The following is a 23,009-nucleotide window of genomic DNA, read 5'->3' as shown; positions in this document are numbered from 1 at the left end:
TAATGATTTATACATGTGTATCTGAATGAGATTGCCTTTTATCATTCTGTCTGTAATGTTTTGCATTTTACATGTAAGCGCATGTGTCTAAGTTTAGAGCTTTTTGGATTTATGAACCGATTTGATTGAATTTTTTAATGCATTCAACTCTTGTTTGTTCCGGTAATGTTCGCAAACCATCTTGTTGAGAGGGAATATTGTCTTCCGAAGGCAGGTTAAAAAATTTGAAGACTTTTATGGTTATGAAGAAACGCAAATCTTATAATTGAGATGGAACCATAATAATCACTGACAGACTCAACCATTTTAAGCTCTGCATGATTCGCTAATATAATCATTAAAAGGAGGCCAATGATAAATCTAATCATTTCGTTTATCATTGGCAGACTCGAACAATTTAGGCCATTATCAGTTAAAAAGGAATTTATAAGTGAAAAGCGGTGCAATTTTTGAGGACTTCATCAGAGCAGCAACAGTTCATCAGAGGCAAATAATAATGATCCATCTAATCACTTCCACCTTTATTTTTAATTTTCGCTAGCTAGAAAATTTTTAAATTATTTTTTTTTTTTTTTAGTGTTTATAAATTCTTGTTAGCCTGAATGTTATTCAACGGAATAAGCCTATATTGATGCAATCGGCTCGTTTAAAGAATATTTGTAAGTTTTGTCTATTTTCTCAGGCTCCTCGACGGGCGGTGGGCGACATCGAGGACCGCTACCTGACTGTGGAGGAACTCATCACCAAGAGGAAGCAGGAGGCCATGAAGAAGGATGGGCTCGAGCTCGTCCAGGTCTTAAGGGTAAAGCAATGACACGTAATATAACTTTCTTAATTTACTGAATCTCAACGTTGCCTAGTTTACGCACGACGCGAGTCCTAACGATCACTAAAAATAATAAATGAATATTTCTCTCCCTTGGCAGCATATTGACACTGACATGCATGGTTTTTCAGGGATTTTTCAGCGAAATATGTCTAGAATGTCTATAGAAGAATCAGCTAGAATTCTTTAAAACGAAAAAACTATACTTTTGACGGCGTTGCTGCTCTCGATCATGAGTCAAATGGTCGAAGTTGAGAGTACAAAATTGTGAACAGTGATTCGCAGTCTTAATCACAGCTAAAAGTGGAAATTCCGGTTTAAAAAGGGAGGTAATCTGGTGGCTTAGAAGAGCAGGATTTAAGAAGTATGTTCAAAGCACAAGCAAGATTAAACATGACTTGGCCCAACCAACCCCTATAATATTTTTAATATCAATAAATTTAAAATTCTTCTCTTCACTAAATTCGATTTGGCCCGCCTTCAGGAGGCGGAGCGCGCAGGCTACCGGGCAGAGGAGGTGTCAGCGGCGCTGCCGGTGTGCGGGGACAAAGGGCCGCTCGCTTGGCTTATGGAAAACTGGTGGCACATGGTGCACACGGTCGTGTCACTTGCTTCTACATATGGCAGGTGCGTGGGCCATGATCTGGTGGCACATGGTGCACACGGTCGTGTCATTTGCTTCTACATATGGCAGGTGCGTGGACCATGATCTGGTGGCACATGGTGCACACGGTCGTGTCACTTGCTTCTACATATGGCAGGTAGACGCTTGCTTCGAATGTTGTGTGTCTACTGTGGGCAAGCGTATTTCTTTTCTTGTGTTCAGTATACTTGTAGCATGTGCATTTCTGCTTAAAGTATTGTTATTTCCACGGCAAATGTTTTGATAACCAACATATAATTTCACCAGGCAATTTCACCGTCTAATTATACGGAGAATTAATGTAGAGATACTAATGAAAATACTAAATTAAAATAATAATGATCCAGCTGAATTTTTTGTGGACTAATAATAAAATATTACAGCATCCAAATTATGATAATTCCACGTTAGATTGCATGGGTGTGTCCCGAGGCAGTAGTTATAAGATCAAATTAAGCTCTTTAAATTAATAGAAAAAGATCTACTCGATGTTGTTAGAACTGTTTGGGTGCTCTCACCTTTGGTGCCCATGCGGGGAATGCCAAATAATGAAAGGCCCAACTGATCTACAGGGTTTAGTTATTTTGAATTCGTTGATTTGCTCTGGTGACTGTGGACAGTGTACTGTGTATATCCCTAATATTTTCAAAGTATGAAATTAGGAATATACAGTGGGCATATATTTGTATGTTATTTTGTTTTTGATCTCTTAATCAGAGAGAAGAAGGAAAACAACATCGGGCAGATCTCAGAAGAAGAGGCCAGAGCCGCGCTCAGGGCGCACAAGGGCAACATTTGGGCAGCCGTCACAGAGAGTCTCGAGCAACGCCAACACAAGGTGATGAATTTATGAGTAATGCAAATTAATCCAATTAATCCACCTTACTTTACAGTCTTTCCACTGGCCTGTCTACCAGTCTGTATTCCTGTTTTGGTTTCCGGTCGTATGGTTCGTCGGTCCTTTTCACCTTTTTACCTTTTCCTCGCAGCGCATTACTGTTCATAACCTTAGAATTTCATTCTTCCTCGAATTCGAAATGGAAAACTCACATCATCTTCATTATGCCAAATTGTCTTTCTTGATAAATTCAAAAAATAAAGTTTTAAAGTTTCAAGTGCCTTATATTTCCATGATTTCAATTTTATTTCCGTTATTCTCTCACTAAAAATGATTTATTTTTACGACCAGTTTGCTGAGCTGACCGCGAGAGGTAACTTCTCCGCCCAAGACGTGGCGAGCGCCTTGCAAGCCAACGCAGGTGATCTGGAGGCGGCCTACGCGGAGCTTCTGCGCATGCGCGGTGATGCCGCTGCCGTGGGTGAGCACACTTTGCTACACCCATGGTTGAATTAATACATGTATTAATTCAACCATGGCTACACCTATGTCCGCATTAATAAACGGTTAACCTTATTAATCTATTATTTTGGAATTCAAAAGCTGGTACTATGCTGCTTTGAAATTACACGCATTTATTTGTACTAATATCGTGCAATTTTCTGCCAGCTTGCGTATCACAATAATTTTTTGTGTGATGTTCATCGGAATTATGGAAATTGCATTCTAGTTTCTGGAATTATATAATTTTTTGAGAGATAATGAAACTAAGCATATTTCACTGGAAGCTCATGAGAGTGATTGTACAGTAAAAGGCACGGAAACACGAATTTTTTATTCTGTTCTTGGATATTGCAGTCGCATTTAAGTTTTGATCGTATCATAAAAAGTGAGTCTAGTAAATTTTAGAAAAAGGTTTCATTAGATTAATAAAAGAAATCGATACTTTGTGACTGGCTTGGCAGTATCTCAACGATGACATTTTCGATATTAAGAAAGATCTTTTATTACTGGGTGAGAGAACATTCGCGTCTGGGAATAGAGCATTACAATGACCTTGTAGTTTGAGATGTTAAAAGGCAGTGAGCTGGTTAACTTATCATGCCTGCATTAATTCATTTCTCCTTTTCTTTGAATTTTCCGAAGTAATAATCATATTATAAATGCTTATTAATTTTTGAACCTATATTTTCATGCTTCTGGTAACATTTAAGTTTTTTTGCGTAACATATGATTTTTACTCACACAAATTTTGGATGAACTCGTATAATTTTAGACGGCGACAACGAAGAAGAAAATGACGACGCAGAAATTGATGAAGGTCCTTCTGAGATGTACTCCAATATAAGTCATCAAGACATACCTCTTGGTGAATACCAACTTGCTCGTAATAAGCATGACGAGGACGCAAGCATCTACTCGAATATCGTCTCAACCGCCAATTCCGACCTCGTCTCCAAAACTGAAGCCCTGCTACAGGAAATAGAAAATGAGGCGCCATTGCTCTCAAAAGAACTTAAATTGAAGATTGTTCGCGCCATATTGGACGAGGAACCAGACTTGGAAAATTCTGAGCGCCATCAAATCGACTCAGAAGACGGTGGGCAGTTATCGGATTATAGCGAGAAAATGTGTTTCTTAGTTTTTAGAAATAAATAATTTTTTATAGCCAGAAAATCGTTTTATCAGCACAAATATATTATCAATAACGTAAGAACAATATTATAAAAGACACTGTAGAAATACTCATGTTGAAACTTTGGGAATCATAACACGGTAATTTTCAAAATTTTTTTAGCTTCTATTTTTGGGCGAAATGTGAGAGTGAGCGATGAACTGAATAAAATTATAAAATATACAAGTAATCCCTTATCTCTTGTTCTAATGTACTCTGTATCGGCGATATAGAACCATTAATTAAGGCACATATTTATATAGTGGATAATGAGATTCGTCTATATTTTGCTTGTTTACTTTTTAGGGCGATTGTTAGCCCGAAAATACCCTCGTTACTACAATATTGACACAACTTATTATTTTCTGTCGTTTTTAGAATCAACAATAGAAGAACTTCTGGCCCGGGAACAAAATCCGACGTTCTACGAGTACTTTACAGCAGTCGGTAGGCCGTGGTCTCTCTATCTTCAGTGATAACCATTCGAATTTAATATAACTTTTATTTGAAAATAATGTTGACTAAATAGAAAATTATGATTATGATGATTAAAAAATGACAATAGAAAACACTACACTAAAGAAATTATTGACGCCGTCAATAATCGTTCAGTTCCATATGGTTTTTAAAGCCAATTTATTTACCAGCTGAGAAAAGAGATTTTTGGGATGATAAACTTCAAAATTATATTTATAATTTTATACGATAAATAATGGAATGTAGATAATCTGGGATCTAGTTTATTAATCGTTAAAATGTTCACAAATAGAATTTAAAATAAGAAAATCCTTGAAATAATCATTCGCGAAGTGCATCGCCGTAGAAATTTCTCGTCGCCGAATAATCCTTGACTCTGTCACGAACTGTCCACTAGATTTGGACGAATATGGCGAAGAGCAACGAACTCCAGAGGAGGATTCCGGAGACGATCGCTCCGGCGTTCCGGCGGACGAAGCTTCGGAGCTATTCTTCGGTGCGAGGCTAGCTTGTTCACTTCAACTTTAGATCCAACCAGGATCTCTGGTTGAATTAATCAAGAGCAGTGACTCGTCTTGGAATTAATAGAGAAGTCTTGTAATCAGTCCACTCCCCAGTCCGGTACAACTGTCCAGTTTAATCCACTGTCCTTTCCAGTTCACTCTCCAGTCCAGTCCATGCTCCTGTGTTTTATTTGATTTATCCTGAATTTCTTTAAAGCAACGAAGCTATGATTTTTTAGAACTCATGCTACCATTGAATACCATTGTGGACGCATGAATTGAAGTTTCCCTAACAGTTTATACGCTCTTATAAAAGTTTTATTGTAAGGTAAATTTCTTTTATGCCGTTCACGTGTGCTATTTGACTGACGAACAAGGACGTTATTTTAGAAAGCGGTAACTTATAACAATCTTGATAACCAACTAATTTAACATTTTTAAACATTTACTTTCATTTATTACTACAAAGTTTAGATGATACAAATCATTTGCAGTTTTTGATACCTCAATGCATCTTTCGTTACCACTTCACTGCCTTCTAAAGGGTTAAATTTGCGTATGATTTTCGTTAATTTAAGTTGTAATATTTTTAAGTTTAATAAATTTCAGAAAAAGTAATCTAAACTCCAAAATTTTGTGATCCGAGTTTTTCCTTACTAAAGTCTCATTTTCAGGCATCAAAAAATTAAATTAATTAAATTAAAAATGTGGTACAGTACTTGGCATAAAAACTTTAGAAACTTAGCTACTTAGCTATTTCAAGTTCAATTCAATAATGACATGTTTTGCTCACTACGGAAATTCGTGTAGATTGTCGTTACTCGTGCTTGTTATATAGATTGTGGGTTTAATACGTGGAGATTTGTGCTCATGTCGATAGATTTGTTATTTCTTATTTCTACTGTCACAGCTTAATAAAGGTTTCGTAATCATATATTAGTTTGGCAGCTATCAACGACCAATCAGCGTAATTCCAAGCGTTTCTCATGAACGAATTTCATGAAATCTATGTACGTGCATCAAAATGAATCTACCTTTGAATTGAATATCTGCTTCGTATGTAAATCTTTCCAAATATTGAAAATATTTTGCCACAAATAATTTTTCCCACCAAAGAGGGTTCAATAGATGTAAATATGTCTAAGGCATTTGAAAACTGTTTGACCGCTCCTATCAATCATTTTTAAATTAAACTTTCTCTTAGTTTCTTGATATCGATTCTACCTTCATTTTTGCACAATGCCATTCCATATTCAATTGAAAAATTTTAAATTATATTCCAACATATTTTTCGTTAAATTTACTAGAGACCGCAAATTCGACGACCACTACTCAGCTAGTGACAGCACCAGACCACGGCGAGGTTGGAGACGCCACGACACTCAGTGCAGAGCAAATAAACTCTACCCAGACTATGGCTGCTGAGGAAATGCTATACGTCAGGAAAGAAGGTGAACAATTTTGCAGTGCTGTATGCTTACTAATATCAATAATTTTTACTCGTGATATTAGAGTTACTGAATTCAAGTGGATAATTTTGGCATTTTACGGCTCTATGAGACAAGGTAACGTTTTTTATCAACGTCTTAGTACAAGATTACGAAACGCATTTGTTCACTGATAATGAATGTACAGTTGATAATGACTTTAAATAACGTACAGTTTGGCAGACATTATCCCCTTATACAAGTTCGATTGAAAACCAGAAAATATTCACTGGTCTTGAATGGACATGTAATTTTTCGGTCATCCGTTGTCAATTTACTGACATCACATTTCGAATGAAGGTGTCGCTGTAAATTCGTCTTACATGTGTGGAATATTCAATACTAAATCCATGGACAGTTTGCGTTCCGTCCTCGAATTTGTAAGATGCTCTTTCCCGTTAAGTATTCTAATTGAAATGGCTGAAAGGAATAAACCGTGGAAATTAATCCTTATGTCATATTTAATCGAAAAATTTAATTGTTTCAAAAATTATTTAATGATTGAAAGTCTGCCATCAGTCGCCAAGAAGTTAAAAAATATCAGCCCTTTTAGCCTCTGCCTTTATTCAAACCTTTTTTAATTTTTCTTACAGATGTGACAGTTCATTCTATTGAAACTATTTCACCACAAAGCAGCTTAAGTGGATCAAAATTCCAAGAAGCTGTAGAAAACAATCACATGGAAATCGGAAAGGCTGTAAATCTTACCGCTGCTGCATCCTATTCTCCAAAATCGTCCCTTGATAAGAAAATTGCACCCAAAATTCCTACTACGTCGCTAGGACCGACTCCTTATCAGCAGCCGGTCCCTGAAAACTTTATTCCCAGTGTCGAGTCTGGTCTCAAGGATAGGTCGTCTCCAGCAGTCACTTACCGGAAGAAGAAACAACCGCCATCAGAATTATCAGAAAATAAAGGAAACAACGATAACAATGGGAATCAAATTTTACCTGAAAAATCAGAAAATCTAACAAAACAGCCAACGGAAGCGCGATCGTCCCTGACGTTCGAAACTTCATCAAGTGAAGAAGACGAGTCGGTGAGTGTAACCACTGGCAGACTCAGTCTAACTCTCAGTCACAGTTCAGGCAAAGATAGAGCAATCGACGTTATGGCAGCCACTGTCGAAAAAGAGGAAGTTACAACTGACTTGAATTTGAAGTCGAAATTACCGGCAACTAAAACGGCCACCAAGCTCAATATTGCAAACATCCGGAAATCAGGTGAGCATTGTTGTTGCTCAAAGCGATTTAGTAGATTATCCGCAAGGAAGAGTATTTTTTAGCGAAAATGTTCATAATGTTTGCGGCCACAGTATTTAAATTGAATAATATTGGGCGATTCTGCTACGTATGGTATTTTGAGATTAGACATTCATTTGGAAAGCTTATGTTAGTCAAATTTTATTACTGATATTTTTTTATATCATTCATCAGCCGATTCTCGTGATTTAATTTGTAGTTTTCAGTGTTAGATGTGGAAGTGGGTGTTAACAATTTGAATATTCATGCACTTTATGTGTGGTATCTGATCCATAGATATACGACACATTGCGCAACTGGAAGAACGAGAGAACAATATGGCTGCTACTCAGGCTGCTGCGATGAAATCCACTTCATATTCCGCTGGTAAAGGTAAAATTTCTGTCGGCGAAAAAAATTATTCTTCAATCGCCGATGGAAGCCGCTCTACTGCCGTTGATGATGCCTCTTCAATACCAGTTGAAGGAGATCTTCCTTCTTCCGTTAAAGGTGCCGAAATATCGCCCATTATTGAAGGTACTTCTCCCCTTATTGAAGAAGGTATCCAGTCTCACGTTGAGGAAGGCAATTCTTCTAACATTGGAGAAAACAACTCGTCTGTCGTTGAAGAACTCCCATCTTCTCCCATAGCAGGAGATTCTTCTTCTCTTACAGCGTCACAGACGAAGCCAGCACCCGTGAAGAAAGCTTCATCCATCATTGGCAAAGCTATTGCCAAAGCCATGGCTCGGGAGTCCAGCGTTAGAGAAGCAGGTACACTTTTCTTCTACATTCGTGGTTTTGAATGATGACAGGAGAGTTTTGTTGCTTTTACAATATGTGTTGCATACAAATATATTGACGTGAGTTTTTTAAATAAAAATTGCAGCACATCTTACAGGTAGGCGCATCTTGTAGATGAATTGTGATTTCTCATGACTCAAATAATCGATCGCTGAATTATCCTGCATTTGGTTTAAATTATAATGACAAAATGCTGTTATTGACCTAAGATTCCGTTTGAAATCGATGGCAATACCTTTTTTTAATCACACTTTTAAATCCCGAAGCCTGCACATTTCACAATTTTGATAAATTTGAAATTTAAGACTGAGACAATAATTTTTTTATGCTGATACCATGAAAAGAGTTATTAATTTCCAGGGAGTCGTGTGCTCCATTAGTGATCTTTTTGCATTTCGACTCATGAAGAGTACAATTTTGTAACAATTTATTTCCATAAAAGTTCACAAATATTTGCTACTTTCTGTATATATGATCTCAACAATATAATTTCATAGATTAATTGCAATTAGCTGCAAATTTTATCATTGATAGGGTGCAGTATTTATTTGACGGTAAACAGTATCCTTTAATAGGGAGCGGAAATTAGCCCGAGTTTATGTAGACAAGGACTGCTTGGACTCATCCAATAAACTGCTTGGACTGATCCAACGATCTTGCGAGCTCCTAGATGCAGAAGTGATGGAGCTGTTGTTTGCCCTAACCTAGAGTTTGGAAACGCCATGTGGTCACCGAAACTTGAAAATGACAAAATTTTAGTAGAGAGTGTTCAAAGACGTGCAACAAAGATAATTCCAGGTTTGAAGGGCAAGTCCTATGAAGAATGATTAAAGATTTATCACGGTGCCAAGCCTCTGTTATCGACGTCTGCATGGTGACCTCATTGAGGTATTCAAGTATACTCATGGTTTATACAAGGTCCCCGAAGGATTACTAGAAATTGAAACAAGAACCAACACCAGTACTCTGTTCATTAATAGTGATCGGAATTCTTTTGGCTGCAGTTTACTCCCCCGAGCCCGAAGAGTCGTCCAGAGGTTCGACGCCCGCCTCCACGACGCTGGAGTCGACGATCGCCTCGTCGTTCCTGGAGTCGGGAGGCTCCACGCCCATCTCCGTCAGTCCTCGCAGCACTCCGGACCTGCAGGAGGAGGCGACGCGGGCTGCTGCCGCAGGTTAGTCATGAATAACTTGTTATATGAAATACAGTTCAATGTAAACCCGCTGCTTGAGCCGCATCGTGCATTGTAATGTGGTGGTTAATTTAGAAATTTATTCAGTTGCGTTCTTCAAATTAATAATTACAGAATTTGTGTTTTTTTTTCAGCATTTTATGCAGAATCGGAAGCGTTCAGTATCTATATCAATTGCTGATAATTTTTTAACGTGCTATTGTTTCCGAACCATGAAAAAAAATCCCCACATTTCAAAAATCCACAAAATTTCCATCCCAAAATTTTCCAATGATATCTTCGTATTATATTAATTAATAATATAGAGGGAGCTCATTCGAACTGGCAATATGATTTAGTGTGTATTTTCTAGTTTTTTTTCAAGAAGATTTGAAAAAAATTTTTGTTTATGAAAAAACTTGACTTTTTTGTAGTTTTTTCAAGAAGGCTTTTCTCTCTTCCATAGGCGAGGTTGACTCAGAAGACGACGACCTTTTGCGATCACTGGACACCATACCTGAAGAAGGTTAGAAATGTGATAAAATTCAGAATTTTTATTAATTGTAATTTTGTACAAATAACCATGATTTTAACGCTACATTTTGTAAATCTAGAATGAGCTGGAAAAAAAATTAAAAATGCCAGTTTAATTTTTATTTATTGCTCTAACGCTGTAAATCGCCAATTTCTCCCAACAATTTAACGTAGAACCTCAATTTACCTGCAGTTTTTAGCTAAAAAACTTATATTCCCACGTGAAAGGCAGTCAAAATATTACTTCGACAATCCCAATAATTTTTGTTAGTCAGCAACTTCCTTAATATGTAGCGTGCCTCTTTATCCACGCTATATTTACTCTATCACTTAGTTCATTTTTATTTAATGTTACGCTTTGTTCGGACGTGGTGTGGTATTTGGTTCACTGATATGCAGTGTTAGTCACAGATGCTAACCTCAGCATTCAAATAATCGATCGCTGAATTATCCTGCATTTGGTTTAAATTATAATGACAAAATGCTGTTATTGACCTAAGATTCCGTTTGAAATCGATGGCATTACCTTTTTTTAATCACACTTTTAAATCCCGAAGCCTGCACATTTCACAATTTTGATAAATTTGAAATTTAAGACTGAGACAATAATTTTTTTATGCTGATAACCTAGAGTTTGGAAACGCCATGGTGTCACCGAAACTTGAAAATTAAAAAATTTTGTAGAGAGTGTTCAAAGACGTGCAATAAAAATGATTCCAGGTTTGAAGGGCAAGTCTTATGAAGAAAGATTGAAGATTATCTAGCTGCCAAGCCACTGTCATCGACTTCTGCATGGTGACCTCATTGAAGTATTCAAGTATACTCATGGTCTATACAAGGTCCCTGAAGGATTACTAGAATTTGAAGCAAGAACCAACACCAGGGGCCACGGCTAGAAACTAAAAAAAACTGCGGCAACTCATCCACGCGACAAAACTTCTTCTCGCTTTGAGTCACCGACAGCCTCCCTGATTACATCGTTGACGCCCCGAGTATTAACGCGCTCAAGAAAAGACTATATAAAGCTTGGAGAATATGTGTTCTTGGAGAATATGTTCTGACTAATCTAGTAGCGATTTCAAACTATCGTCTGTTTTGAAAAGATCTGGACAAATGACCTGTTTTTAGATCTGTGTCGCGAAAAGTACAAGAATCGGCGACAGGCCACACCAGGCCTATTCTTGAGCGCCGACATCATTATGATATGATATCGTTTAGAGAGATCGGATATTCTTTCGATGCAGACAACATTTCTAAACAGGAAGCAAAATTATTTTCGCTGCCTAACTCTGTTCATTAATAGTGATCGGAATTCTTTTGGCTGCAGTTTACTCCCCCGAGCCCGAAGAGTCGTCCAGAGGTTCGACGCCCGCCTCCACGATCATAGGCGAGGTTGACTCAGAAGACGACGACCTTTTGCGATCACTGGACACCATACCTGAAGAAGGTGAGAAGTGTGGCCAAATTCAGACCTTTCATTAATTGTAATTTTGTAAAAAAAACGATTTTAACGCTATATTTTGTAAAACTAGAATGAGCTGCAAAAAAATGGTAAAATATGCCAGTAATATTTTTATTTATTTCTCTAACCATTTTGTTGCTAATTTCTTCCTACAATTGAACGTAGAACCTCAATTTACTTGCAGTTTTTAGCTAAACAAACTTATATTCATAAGTGAGAGGCAGTTAAAATATTACTCCGACAATTCCATTAATTTTTGCGTCAACAACTTCCCTAATATGTAACGTGCCTATTTATCCACGGTATAATTCTCTATCGGCTAGTCAATTTTTATTTCATTTTACGCTTTGTTCCGCAGTGGTGTTATATTTGGTTCACTGATGTGCTGTGTTAATCACGGATGCTAACCCTGGGCAATGCCATCCACAGTTCCTACAACGCGTTGCGGTTGCAAAGCAGATGCTGTAGTTTTGTTCTTGCTAATTAATCAATTTATAATCTTCAGTGAGCTTGTAATGTATTTATTTTGTTCATAGTAACATAATTATTATGTATTTTGCTACAATTTTTTTTCCATATATTTCGTTTATTGTCATTTACTCAGAGGAGATGAGCGAACGAACAGAATCTGGACGCGTTCAGTCGCGGTCATCAGCCAGAAGTGAGTTTTAGTTCAAACTTTATTTCAACTTAATCGCATCTCTAGCATTCACCTCTTTTTAGGCATTCTTCCCAGCTTAGCTTTGCTTATCCAGCAGCCGATATGCTAGTACGAAAATTTAAGAGCCTTAATGTGGTAGCGAATTTTTTGTGTGAAGAAATTTAAAATTCTGCAGCAAGTTTTTGTCATAGACAAAAACATATTTGCACAGACATTTTGTTGCACGATTCCTGCTAATAATTGAAATGCTTACTCTAAAATAAATTGCACGTGGATATAGTATGTTAAGTAGTAGTACAAATTGTATAAATTCATGAAAGCCGCGAGATATTTGGCAGACCTCAACGCTGAGAAAATTTTGCAATTTTTTTATTTAATATTCCTGAAAATATTTCACTGACTTGCTGAACCAAATAATTATTTTTCCATCCATATGAAATTCTTGCATTTAATTTTCTTGTGCTTGTACTGCTTCTTCATTATGTTTGCTAAATTTTTTATTGCTTATATTGTGTTTTAGAATTGAATTCCATAGTCGGTTGATGCTTAGAAATAATCTTATTCTTTCCATAATCAATAATCAGCATACTCAGTCCATTATCTAATGATTTAGTATTCATCTGGTTTTCTGTTAACCTTATTACTTTCAATAATTTATTTCCTTACTACTTTTTTGGATTTAGCATCTCGATCAGGGGCTCCCGTATTCTTGTGTAACTTATTTAGATTCTTGAACAATTTTTCCGCACAAAGACTTCAAGCTCCCCTTCAGTGCTACTTCAATAGTCCGTCTGCTTACGCCTTCGATTCTAAGAACCAAAGACAAAACCCCTAAACCTCTCCCGAGCCCTGAGCCTTCTCGGAAAGAACCCGCGCTACATCAGGAGCAAAAATTCACCAACCATCACCAGGATACTACTTACGAAAGTCGAACATCTGGCGATATTGTCATGCCTGACGGTGATTCCGAAAGCTATAAGGATACCAAATTGACTGATAGAAGCGATGGTAGCGACTCTTCCACTCCTCGAGTGCTTGAAGCTGAAGGATACGACGAAAGTTCTTCTCTAATTCAACCGTCAAGTTCGTACATAATAGAAGGCTTGGGATGGACTTCTTCAGATGGGATAGATGGTACGGGGTGCACATCGTCAAGTGTCTTTGATAGGGCGTCTGCAGATGTTGATGCTAATATGTCACCCAACGGAAAAGCCGGTGCTGAACTTCCGCCTGCTGATGAAGAACCAAAGAAAACTGCAGCTGGTGGAGGAGGTAGACCAGATGTTAATGTTTATTATAACGACACGGCAATAAAAGCCAATACTGAGGCTCATGCCGAGACCATCAAAGTGGATCAGAACGACTACGAGTCTATGTACTCCATTAGGAGAGAGCTGGACAGTTTACTCAAATCCAGCTCTCAAGTTTCATTAAAAATTGAATCTTTAGGGGTGAGAAAAACTGAGCCCGGTGAGTGAGGTGGAACACATCCGTGTATGTCTTCATTCTCTTCTTTTTCTATATTTACTTAAATTTGTCAGTAGGTTTTTCCTAGTTCATCAATATAGTTGATTCAACTAATTTGGTCTTGAACTAAGAGTGTTTGCTTTCCAGTGAGCCAATAAGTATTATTTGAATGAAGCTAGAGTTAAAAACAGTCTAATGATATATGTGCGTTATACTGAATATTTGTTATCATTTGTTAAAAATTGAAATAACTATAACTTTTCTGCAAAATTTATTTGTAACATGAAGCCTGAGCATGTGCTTGTTTACTTTATATTCGGATAGATTAACAAACGTTAATGTAATACATATGTACCTTAGTATGGCATTTAGTGTTGCATCAGTTGACCAATTAAAGGTAGGAAGACCTTGATTGGCCGTTGACGACTTTCTCTTATTTATTTGTGTACGTTTATCTACACTTTAACCCACCACAGGACCGTTAAAAGACCCGTCAGCATTTAAGGACCTAAAAAAATCGTCCCCGAAAGTTCCTTCATCACCAGCGTCTGTTAAAAAACCAGAAACAACACCTGAAGAACTTAATTCAGAAGACAGAGAAGCATCGACAAGCGGAGCACAACTCCTGGCTGAAGAAAATATTAACACAGTGAAGCGATCTCCTAAAAACGCAAATAAGTCTAAGAAAACCGAAGAAACGTCTCAAAGTAAGAGTCCAAATGGACCTGAAGAAGTGGAAAAAATATCAATAAGTGTCAGGGAGAGAAAAATATACGGCCCGGTTTCTACTAAACCCAAAGTTATCACAGATGGTAAAGCAGCTCAAAATAAGAAATTGTCAGACACTGTAAATGAGACTCAGCCTTTAAATGGAGACCCGTCAAATTTGACGAGAACATCTAACATCATTCGTTCTCCAAAAGTTTTAGCAAAAAGAACTTCTAAAGAATCTTCAGCATCAGATTCAAACGAAAGTGCAAGTATTCCAACTGTTAAAGCTAAAACACCCGGGGTATCGTTGGGAAATAGGCCTCAAGTCAGTCTTCAGGAAAGCGAAACATCGGCGTTTTCTACACCGGCGCCGTCGAACGAGCAACACTCAAGTCAGGTGCAGGTGAAGATCGCCTCATCAGAGGAATCGGATGAGGACGAGAATTTGGCTCCGGCGCAAGGGGTGAGCGTACAAAGACACCAGCTGCTCTCTAATTTGCTTGACAAGGTAATTTCGTCGGGTTTTCCTTATTTTTTTAGATTTTTTCACCCTTTCGACTGAAAGTGCATGAAAGTTGGTCCAGACAATTTAAACATCTCGTTTTACAATCTTTATCGTTTTATGTTCCAGTTGAGAATAGACCTATCTAATGTTTGAGACTATCATGTACACTGTTTTGTTGCGCACTTGCACTTTTCAGCATTCATTAGGTCACGGAGATTGTGCGAGGAAAACTAAAAAAACATAATTTTTTATGTCTGTCGTTTTGTCTGTAATGTGAACAAAAATATTCTACTTGTGGCTCATTAGCTTTTAAAGAACCGTGCTATGTATGAGTCATTGACATTAAACGTCGTGCGAAATCACGTATGTTGACCGGCAAAGAGTGTTATAAAACATTGCATGATTCAAGCAATTTCGTTCGACTTATCTTAATATTTTATTGTTTGATCAAATCAAAACTGTATTTTTGCCTCGTTGACGACAATCTTCTTTCCCTTCCCCCAGTTTCTCTTTTCTTTCCAAATATTTTGCTTATAAATGAAACTGTGCTCTTATTTTACTATCTTGCTTTTTTCACTCCAATTATTGCAAGAAAAGCGTTTCGTTCAGCATATTTGAATAGATTTTTGCAACGTTTTTTTACAGTTTGATATTCAAAAACTCATTTCGTGCAATTTTTAGAAAAAAAATTGGCTCTTAAGAGTTGTCTTTCAACATTCTAACGCCTGCAGCACAATTAAGTGTAACCATGAAGATCCAATGTATAATAAGCCACGATAAAAAATAAATAGTTACGTAAGTAGGAACCGAATGCAATTATTTTTCATTTTAGATGACTTTCGACACTAATTAACCCGACTAGGATTGTTTAGTTTCTACTTGGGCTAAATAGCTGATGATAAACAGAGTATGGATACCTTGATAATGTAATGCAATTTTGACCAGCTTGAGGACCTGCGAGGACGTGAGCCTGACCACTTGGAGGTGCAGGCGCTGAAGCAGCAAGTTAGTGACATCAAAAAGAGTTTGCAGTCACAGCTGCAAGAGGGCGAGGGTTTAGAACAAACTACTGATGCCCAAAAAATGCAGCAAGAGGTGAGGACGCTAACCGGGGCATGAATGGGTATTTCGGGTAATTATTTGGACAAATAAGATAATACAGTGTATAGAAACCTCTTGGCTGATAAAAAAAATAGTTTTTATAATACAACAATGAAAATAACAGTGCATTTTCAAATGATTTTTTCGGTATGGAGAAACGGGTATCAGTATGATTATGGAGAATACTTTAGCACTTCTTGAACAAAAATATAGTCACAGCAAGTAACTAACATAATAAACATGGTCAAAAAATGGAGTAGGAAAGACAGTAACACAGTTACCTGTTGCAGGGAACACCGACCATCACTGTGGAGGCCGCCGACGACGGAGGCGCAGCCACTGCGATCGCTACTCCGCGGACTGCGGAAGAGACCTCTGAGTACGAGCAGCTCCGCTTCGACGTGAGTCTCATTTACATAGTTTTTAACATTGTTGAACTATATAAGGTTGACCCACGAGAAGTTCCGTCTTTCAGCTCAGCTTTTTTGTTACGTCACATATCGAGAAACATAAACAATCCCGTCATTCTCACGACTGATTGGTTGACTGGTTTGATCGCGTTTCGGTGATTGGTTGACGCCCGTGACGTCACTGAGATCAGTGACGTCACAGGCGAAAAACATACTACATCCGCAAAAATGAGCATCTCATGGGTCAACCTTATACTAGTTCAACCATGGTTTTTAATTCATGTCTTCTTGAAAACATTAAAGATGCTACTAAATATTTGGCGCCGGAATAGGAGTCGTACAAGTTATATTTCCGGCCCTTAAATTCGAATGTTGAAGGCAAACAATGCATCCTTAGGTTTCAGTAGCACCAAACTTTAATAGTAGATATTGTGATATAATCGTAATGAAGAATTTTTAATTGTTCAATTTACACTAAACATTTTTATAGTGCTAAGAAGTAGGAAAAATTGTGATGCCCAAATTCAAAGTTCTTGGAGTTGCGATGATGTAATATTTCGGAAATAATTTTATTAAAGGAGGGAGAAAGATTTTGTGCCATGGTCAGGATATATACGCGCACCTTGATTAGCTTTTGGTGCAGGAACGGTTGAGCCTTACTTAAACCGTTTACGTTATTGCTAAACCTATATTTTGCACACCCGAACGTATTAAACATGAACAACTCTTACAAAGTAATGTAATACATTACAAGTGACAAATAATATCAAGTAACTAAATACAATTGACAGCGGACCGTGCGACGGCTGCTGGCAGAGGGGCAGGCTGGCAGCTACGAAAAGGCCGAGCTCGCCGCCCAGCTCCTGACTTTCAGCTTCGATGAGGAAGACTCCATAGCCGCTGCCCAGGAATGCTCCTCCATATATGGCGCACTACACTTCCTACAGCAGGAGTGCGAGCTCTGCGCTGAGAAGTATCCTATGAGGAAGGTGAGTGCTGTAGCGTCTTGCACTTGCTAAAGCAGGAGTGCGAACTCGGCGCTGAGAAGTATCCTATGAGGAAGGTGAGTGCTGTAGCGTCTTGCACTTGCTACAGCAGGAGTGTGAATTCTGCGTTGAGATGTATCCTATGAGGAAGGTGAGTGCTGTAGCGTCCTGCACTTCCTGCAGCAGGAGTGCGAGCTCTGCGCTGAGAAGTATCCTATGAGGAAGGTGAGTGCTGCAGGTAGCGTCCTGCACTTCCTGCAGCAGGAGTGCGAGGTCTTTGAGTTCAAGTAACTCATATTTGAGGTAAGTCCTACGAATTAATGTCATGCCGCAAAAAGTTCTCGATGCAGCTATTGGGGATAAAATTCAAAGGCAAAGATATGGGCACTAAAGTTTGATACGATATCATTTGTTTTATTTTTTCCAACAAAACTGTTGAAAGAAATCGACCACATTTTTTTCAATAATCCAAGATTAAATAATAAGTCATTGATTTGATTGTTTTCGCGTGATTACATAAAATTAGACGGAAAATTTTTACATGGAATTCTGTACCTACTTTCGTGTCGATTGTGTCACAATATAAATATAATCGCCCAACTACAACCCCTAGATGACCGTATGATCACAATCAGACGGAGGAAGTACTGCATGTTTATACATTCATTACTTATTCACCATTACTGACAATACCCTCACGACTTTGATCAGTAGAACGAATGCAAGACTGCCTACTGACAGGGTTAAAGAGGAGTAATGCTAAGGACCTAAGTGATAACAAATGCTATCGGTTTCAAAGGGTTGATTTCTTTGATAACATGAGTTGACGTGACACAAAAAAGTAAGTGATGTTAATATTACACGGATGCTAACGTGAAACCAACAACTCTGGTAACATTATAGTCTGCACATGTCAATCAGATTGTCGATGCCCAGAATGTTCATTAAACACAAAGGGTTTTGATGGCATTAATGTTGACCCAATACTAACAACGCAGAAGGCATTGAGGTATGAATGTTAATCATATGGTGTCGATGACTCAAATATTCACCTAACACAGATGGTCTCGATGCTATACTGCACACATCGCTGCTGTATGGACTGCGCCAAGACGTACTTTACCTACCAAATAAAAACCAAGAATATCCGCGAGCTACGATGTCCGTTTTGCAACGAGCCCAACCTGGATACGGTCGAGGTCAGAGCGAGAACTTGTTGTTTGGTCAATAATATATGTTGAGATTAAATAATTTACAGAAAATTGAATGATTGTAAATTGAGTTTTTGAATTTTATTCAAATTTAATTTTTGGGACTGAATTTCCTTCTAATTTTTAATTAATTTGAGAAGAGCTTTGGTTAATAGAAATGGATTTTAGACATGCATACTGGAAATTTTTGGGCTAAATTTTGCGAACGGTTAATACAAAACTATTTTTGAGATATAAAGCAAGTTTATTTAAAATAAATGATTGGTTTCAAAATGGATAACTGAGAATAAATTAGAAGGTTCAGAAGTGATGTTTAAGAAAATGTCGTGCCTTCATTGTTAACCCTTTCGCAGGAGTCGGCGACCGAGTACTTCAACCACCTCGACATCCTCCTAAAAAGCATCGTGGACGCTGACACTCACGAGCTCTTCCAGCGCAAACTGCGCGACTTGTCACTCATGAGTGACCCAAACTTCAGATGGTGCAATAAGGTGAATGAGACGCATCGCTTCTAATCTGTTATAAAAACCTCGGTCGCATCCATGTGCTCGTTAGCAGAAGCATAGGATTTGGCGTTACCAGGGGCAGTGTTACTGAGCCACCGTCCGAGATTTCCTACTTTGGGTCTCAGTTGTTGGGTTTAGTAGACGGGAGGATACCTTAAGACAGAAGGATACCTCCCTTGACGGAAGGATACCTTGCCAGGCGAAGCTCAAGATATCCAGGCAGAATATCTTGAGCTTCGCTCCCTGTCTTGTGTAGCCGACAACTTTTGATAAAAAAGATCATTTCTGGACTTCGAAACATTCCACTGATGTTGGTAACAGATTGTTTGCGACTGCCTGTTCGAAATCGCTTTCTAGTTGAAGCGCTATTTTACTTTTTATGCTCGATGCCAACATCGTGCTGTCATAATTATCTCATTTTGCATTAATATTCTTCTAAGCATCCCGGTGCCCCGGTAACCATAACAACCTATTGGATGATCCTTGCTATATAATATGATCGAATAGCTCTGTAGAATGTAGATGGTTATAGGTATATTGCTAACATCTTTTATCACATCGCCAAAATAACATCCACATGGTCTCAGGTGTGACGCTAGTAATGCACACTATCCCGCTACTTCTTTCAGTGCTCCTCTGGGTTCATCGCAAACCCTAGAGCGCGGAAGCTGATTTGTCCGGACTGCCGCGACGTGACGTGCGCCCACTGCCGCCTGCCGGTCAGTTTATTTCTTATTTTTAGAATTTTCATATTATTTTTCAAATTTTTTTCAAACTCTAGCTGAGTTTACGTTTGGTAATGTTCACTGTGGGGTTGGAACTCAAAGTCTAAGCGTAAATGTAAAGTGGTCGGATTTAATTATAGTTTAAGTTCAGAGTGGTTGCATTTATATAGTTTTTGCTCATGAATTTTTCCGTTTATTAGTGTTGAGGTAAGATCTGGTTTCCAAGTTTCGCATAATTTGTTCCCCTTGATTGATTTTACTGAGTCAATTTTGCTCTATTAACTCGAGTTTAGTAAAGCTTTTTATTACTGATTTTAATCAAGTTATTTTCGTGGAATTAATTTTTACCCAAAAAAATTTCTCATCAGTTCCAAGTTATAAATTGTTTATAAATTCACTAATTGCGTCTGCATGGCAGTAATTGTTCAAACACTGAACATAACTTAACTTTTTTTAGAACTGAAACAATAGTAACCGAATTAATTGAACCATGTCTCTTAATTCTAGGAATTAAATGCAGTGTCTGCCACTCAGCATTACGGTAATTTCTGTTTCAGTTTTACATTCCTTAATGAAATTGAATGCTCTTAATGTCACTTAATTAGTAAAAATGATACTAATCAATCAGCCAGCCTCAATTTCGAGTTATTCGCTTAGCCTCACAAATGCCGATGATTTACAACTCAAATTGTTGTATGATTTCAGCCTTAAGATTTTCAAATAATTTATGCTCTATTCCCCTGGCAGAAAATATTATATTATTTCATTAAAGAAACGATTATTATTAATCGGAATCCTGGCTTTCAAAATACATAAAACATAATGCATAATGGCTACATTGAATAATCAATTTTAGTAAAAAAATACCAAATAAAATCCTCGTTCATTTTTTCTGAAGTCACTCTCCCAAATCTTGCTGAAGTACACAAATACGGCTGATTTCTCGTCTGTGATTGTTTGGTTTAGCTTGGAAAGCCGTCAGTGATTGACTGACGGTGTGCCAAAAATCGTAAATCCTTTTAATGGTACGCGCCTTGAAGAGAAAGAATTTCATTCTAAGATTTGTGTACTTGAAACGTCTCTTTTGTCTGCACTAACTTGAACTTTTTATCAGAGGTAAAATGAACTGCTTCGTAAAAAGACATAAGTAGAAAAAATATTGAAAAAATTTAGAGGAGAGAATTGTATTCAGATTGGTGTACTTGAAACGTCTCTTTTGTCTGCACTAACTTGAACTTTTTATCAGAGGTAAAATGAACTGCTTTGGAAAAACACATAAGTAGAAGATATATTGAAAAACTACGCTGAATAATAACCATGACTTGTATGTCTAGTGGGAAGAGCAACACGAGGGCATCAGCTGCGACGCCTTCGCCAAATGGAAGCATGAGAACGACCCTGAGGCGCAGGCCCAAGGCGTTGCTAAGCACCTCGCTGAGAACGGCATCACCTGCCCCAAGTGCAGGTCAGAACTGAGTCATAAACATGGGTCTGAACTGAGTCATAAACGCAGGTCAAAACTGAGACGCAGGTCAAAACTGAGTCATAAACGTAGGTCAGAACTCAGTCATAAACGCAGGTCAGAACTCAGTCATAAACGCAGGTCAGAACTCAGTCATAAACGCAGGTCAGAACTGAGTCATAAACGTAGGTCAGAACTGAGTCATAAACGCAGGGCAGAACTGAGTCATAAACCTAGGTCAGAACTAAGTCATAAACGAAGGTCAGAACTGAGTCCTAAATGCAGGTCGGAACTGAGTCTTAAGTGTAAGTCAGAACTGAGACCGTTAAGTGCTGGTTAGACCTCAACTTTTGACTGTAGATCAGAACTTCTGTCCAAAGTCTAGGTCAGATGATTCGTCCCAAGGGCTGAAAATCTTGGAACTACAGTTTCCTAAATAGAAAATGTTTGACGTACAGTTGTGGAGTACAGTTCAGAATTATTTTCCAAGGACCTAGTAAGTAAGAAATTTGAACATTTTATTAATCTGAAACTTCTGTTCTAAATCTTAGATTGATTGATCACATCCTGAGCCTCTCTAAAATAACAGTTATATCGTAATTTGGCACACGAATTGGAGGTCAGTTGAACGTATTTGTTGAATTTGGAACGAGTAGACACAACCCACTGGAAATAACTGTAACTATCGTTAGACTCGCATGGAGATATGATGAAAAGGATTGTGAGATTTAAAGAATAATATGAGTATTTGGTAACTTGAAAACAATTCTATGATGGATTACCATGTCTTGGAGGGAGTCCATGCAAGCTATTAAGAATTACATGGATTGTTATCAGGCCGAATCAAGCATTTATGGAAATGTATTAGTCAAAGCCACTCGTCCGTGAATTAGAGTTTATTTCATACTCTTTGAATGCTCTGAGTGGATGACTCGTTAAGATCACAAAAAATTGGAATGATTAGTTAGATGTTCGAAATTCACATTTAGCTGTGAAAATTCTAGTCGCAATCAGAAAAATTACTGTGTGGTTAAAAACCGGCAACCAGCCAACTGGTCTAATAGACTAATAGTTCCAATATATTAATGACTCCAATAAATTAATGCTATACTCATCAGATTACGACATTATGGCTGCATGGTGAAAGGTTCACTTCTATGTGCTTCACTACATAATTTTTAATCAAGAATTATTGTAATTATTCACTCCATAAATGGAACCGATCTCCAACTGCAATGATTATGATCTATTATCATTAATTTAATGGTACGGTAATTAAACGTATTCAGTTATTAAGTTCAATAAATATATATTTAATAATTAAATTAGTTATTATTAATTTAATGATATGGTAAAAGAAAAATATCACCGGTAATGATAACGGCTAATCATTTCACGCAATCACCGCAGGTTCCAGTACAGCCTCGCCAAGGGCGGCTGCATGCACTTCACCTGCTCTGAGTGCAAGTACGAGTTCTGCTCGGGCTGTGGCCAGCCCTTCAGGCAGGGTGCGAGGTGAGGGCCCTTCAGGCAAGGCGCGAGGTGAGGCGCCCTTCAGGCAGGGCGCGAGGTGAGGGGCCCTTCAGGCATACTTAAATTTAA

The 23,009-nt window shown here is 37.9% G+C and overlaps 1 protein-coding gene across 1 annotated transcript in view; it reads left to right on the top strand.

Annotated features, from left to right (window-relative positions):
• Positions 1 to 23,009, top strand: part of LOC108682385 (E3 ubiquitin-protein ligase lubel) — a 52,474-nt gene that overhangs the window by 23,153 nt on the left and 6,312 nt on the right. The window contains exons 17-40 of the mRNA XM_047884846.1: positions 683 to 802; positions 1,311 to 1,453; positions 2,187 to 2,307; positions 2,659 to 2,788; positions 3,584 to 3,907; positions 4,361 to 4,429; positions 4,857 to 4,955; positions 6,270 to 6,413; positions 7,043 to 7,672; positions 7,988 to 8,464; positions 9,499 to 9,669; positions 10,133 to 10,192; positions 11,528 to 11,647; positions 12,267 to 12,323; positions 13,077 to 13,793; positions 14,267 to 15,009; positions 15,952 to 16,101; positions 16,398 to 16,508; positions 17,309 to 17,506; positions 18,565 to 18,702; positions 19,068 to 19,205; positions 19,850 to 19,939; positions 21,280 to 21,410; positions 22,818 to 22,922. Coding sequence (XP_047740802.1) covers positions 683 to 802; positions 1,311 to 1,453; positions 2,187 to 2,307; positions 2,659 to 2,788; positions 3,584 to 3,907; positions 4,361 to 4,429; positions 4,857 to 4,955; positions 6,270 to 6,413; positions 7,043 to 7,672; positions 7,988 to 8,464; positions 9,499 to 9,669; positions 10,133 to 10,192; positions 11,528 to 11,647; positions 12,267 to 12,323; positions 13,077 to 13,793; positions 14,267 to 15,009; positions 15,952 to 16,101; positions 16,398 to 16,508; positions 17,309 to 17,506; positions 18,565 to 18,702; positions 19,068 to 19,205; positions 19,850 to 19,939; positions 21,280 to 21,410; positions 22,818 to 22,922 — 5,186 coding nt within the window. The remainder of the gene's footprint in view (positions 1 to 682; positions 803 to 1,310; positions 1,454 to 2,186; positions 2,308 to 2,658; positions 2,789 to 3,583; positions 3,908 to 4,360; positions 4,430 to 4,856; positions 4,956 to 6,269; positions 6,414 to 7,042; positions 7,673 to 7,987; positions 8,465 to 9,498; positions 9,670 to 10,132; positions 10,193 to 11,527; positions 11,648 to 12,266; positions 12,324 to 13,076; positions 13,794 to 14,266; positions 15,010 to 15,951; positions 16,102 to 16,397; positions 16,509 to 17,308; positions 17,507 to 18,564; positions 18,703 to 19,067; positions 19,206 to 19,849; positions 19,940 to 21,279; positions 21,411 to 22,817; positions 22,923 to 23,009) is intronic.

This window comes from Hyalella azteca, unplaced genomic scaffold, assembly GCF_000764305.2.
Source record: "Hyalella azteca isolate HAZT.00-mixed unplaced genomic scaffold, Hazt_2.0.2 contig16293, whole genome shotgun sequence".
NCBI classification, from domain to species: Eukaryota; Metazoa; Arthropoda; class Malacostraca; order Amphipoda; family Hyalellidae; genus Hyalella; species Hyalella azteca.
This window is presented reverse-complemented; position numbering and strand designations above follow the sequence as displayed.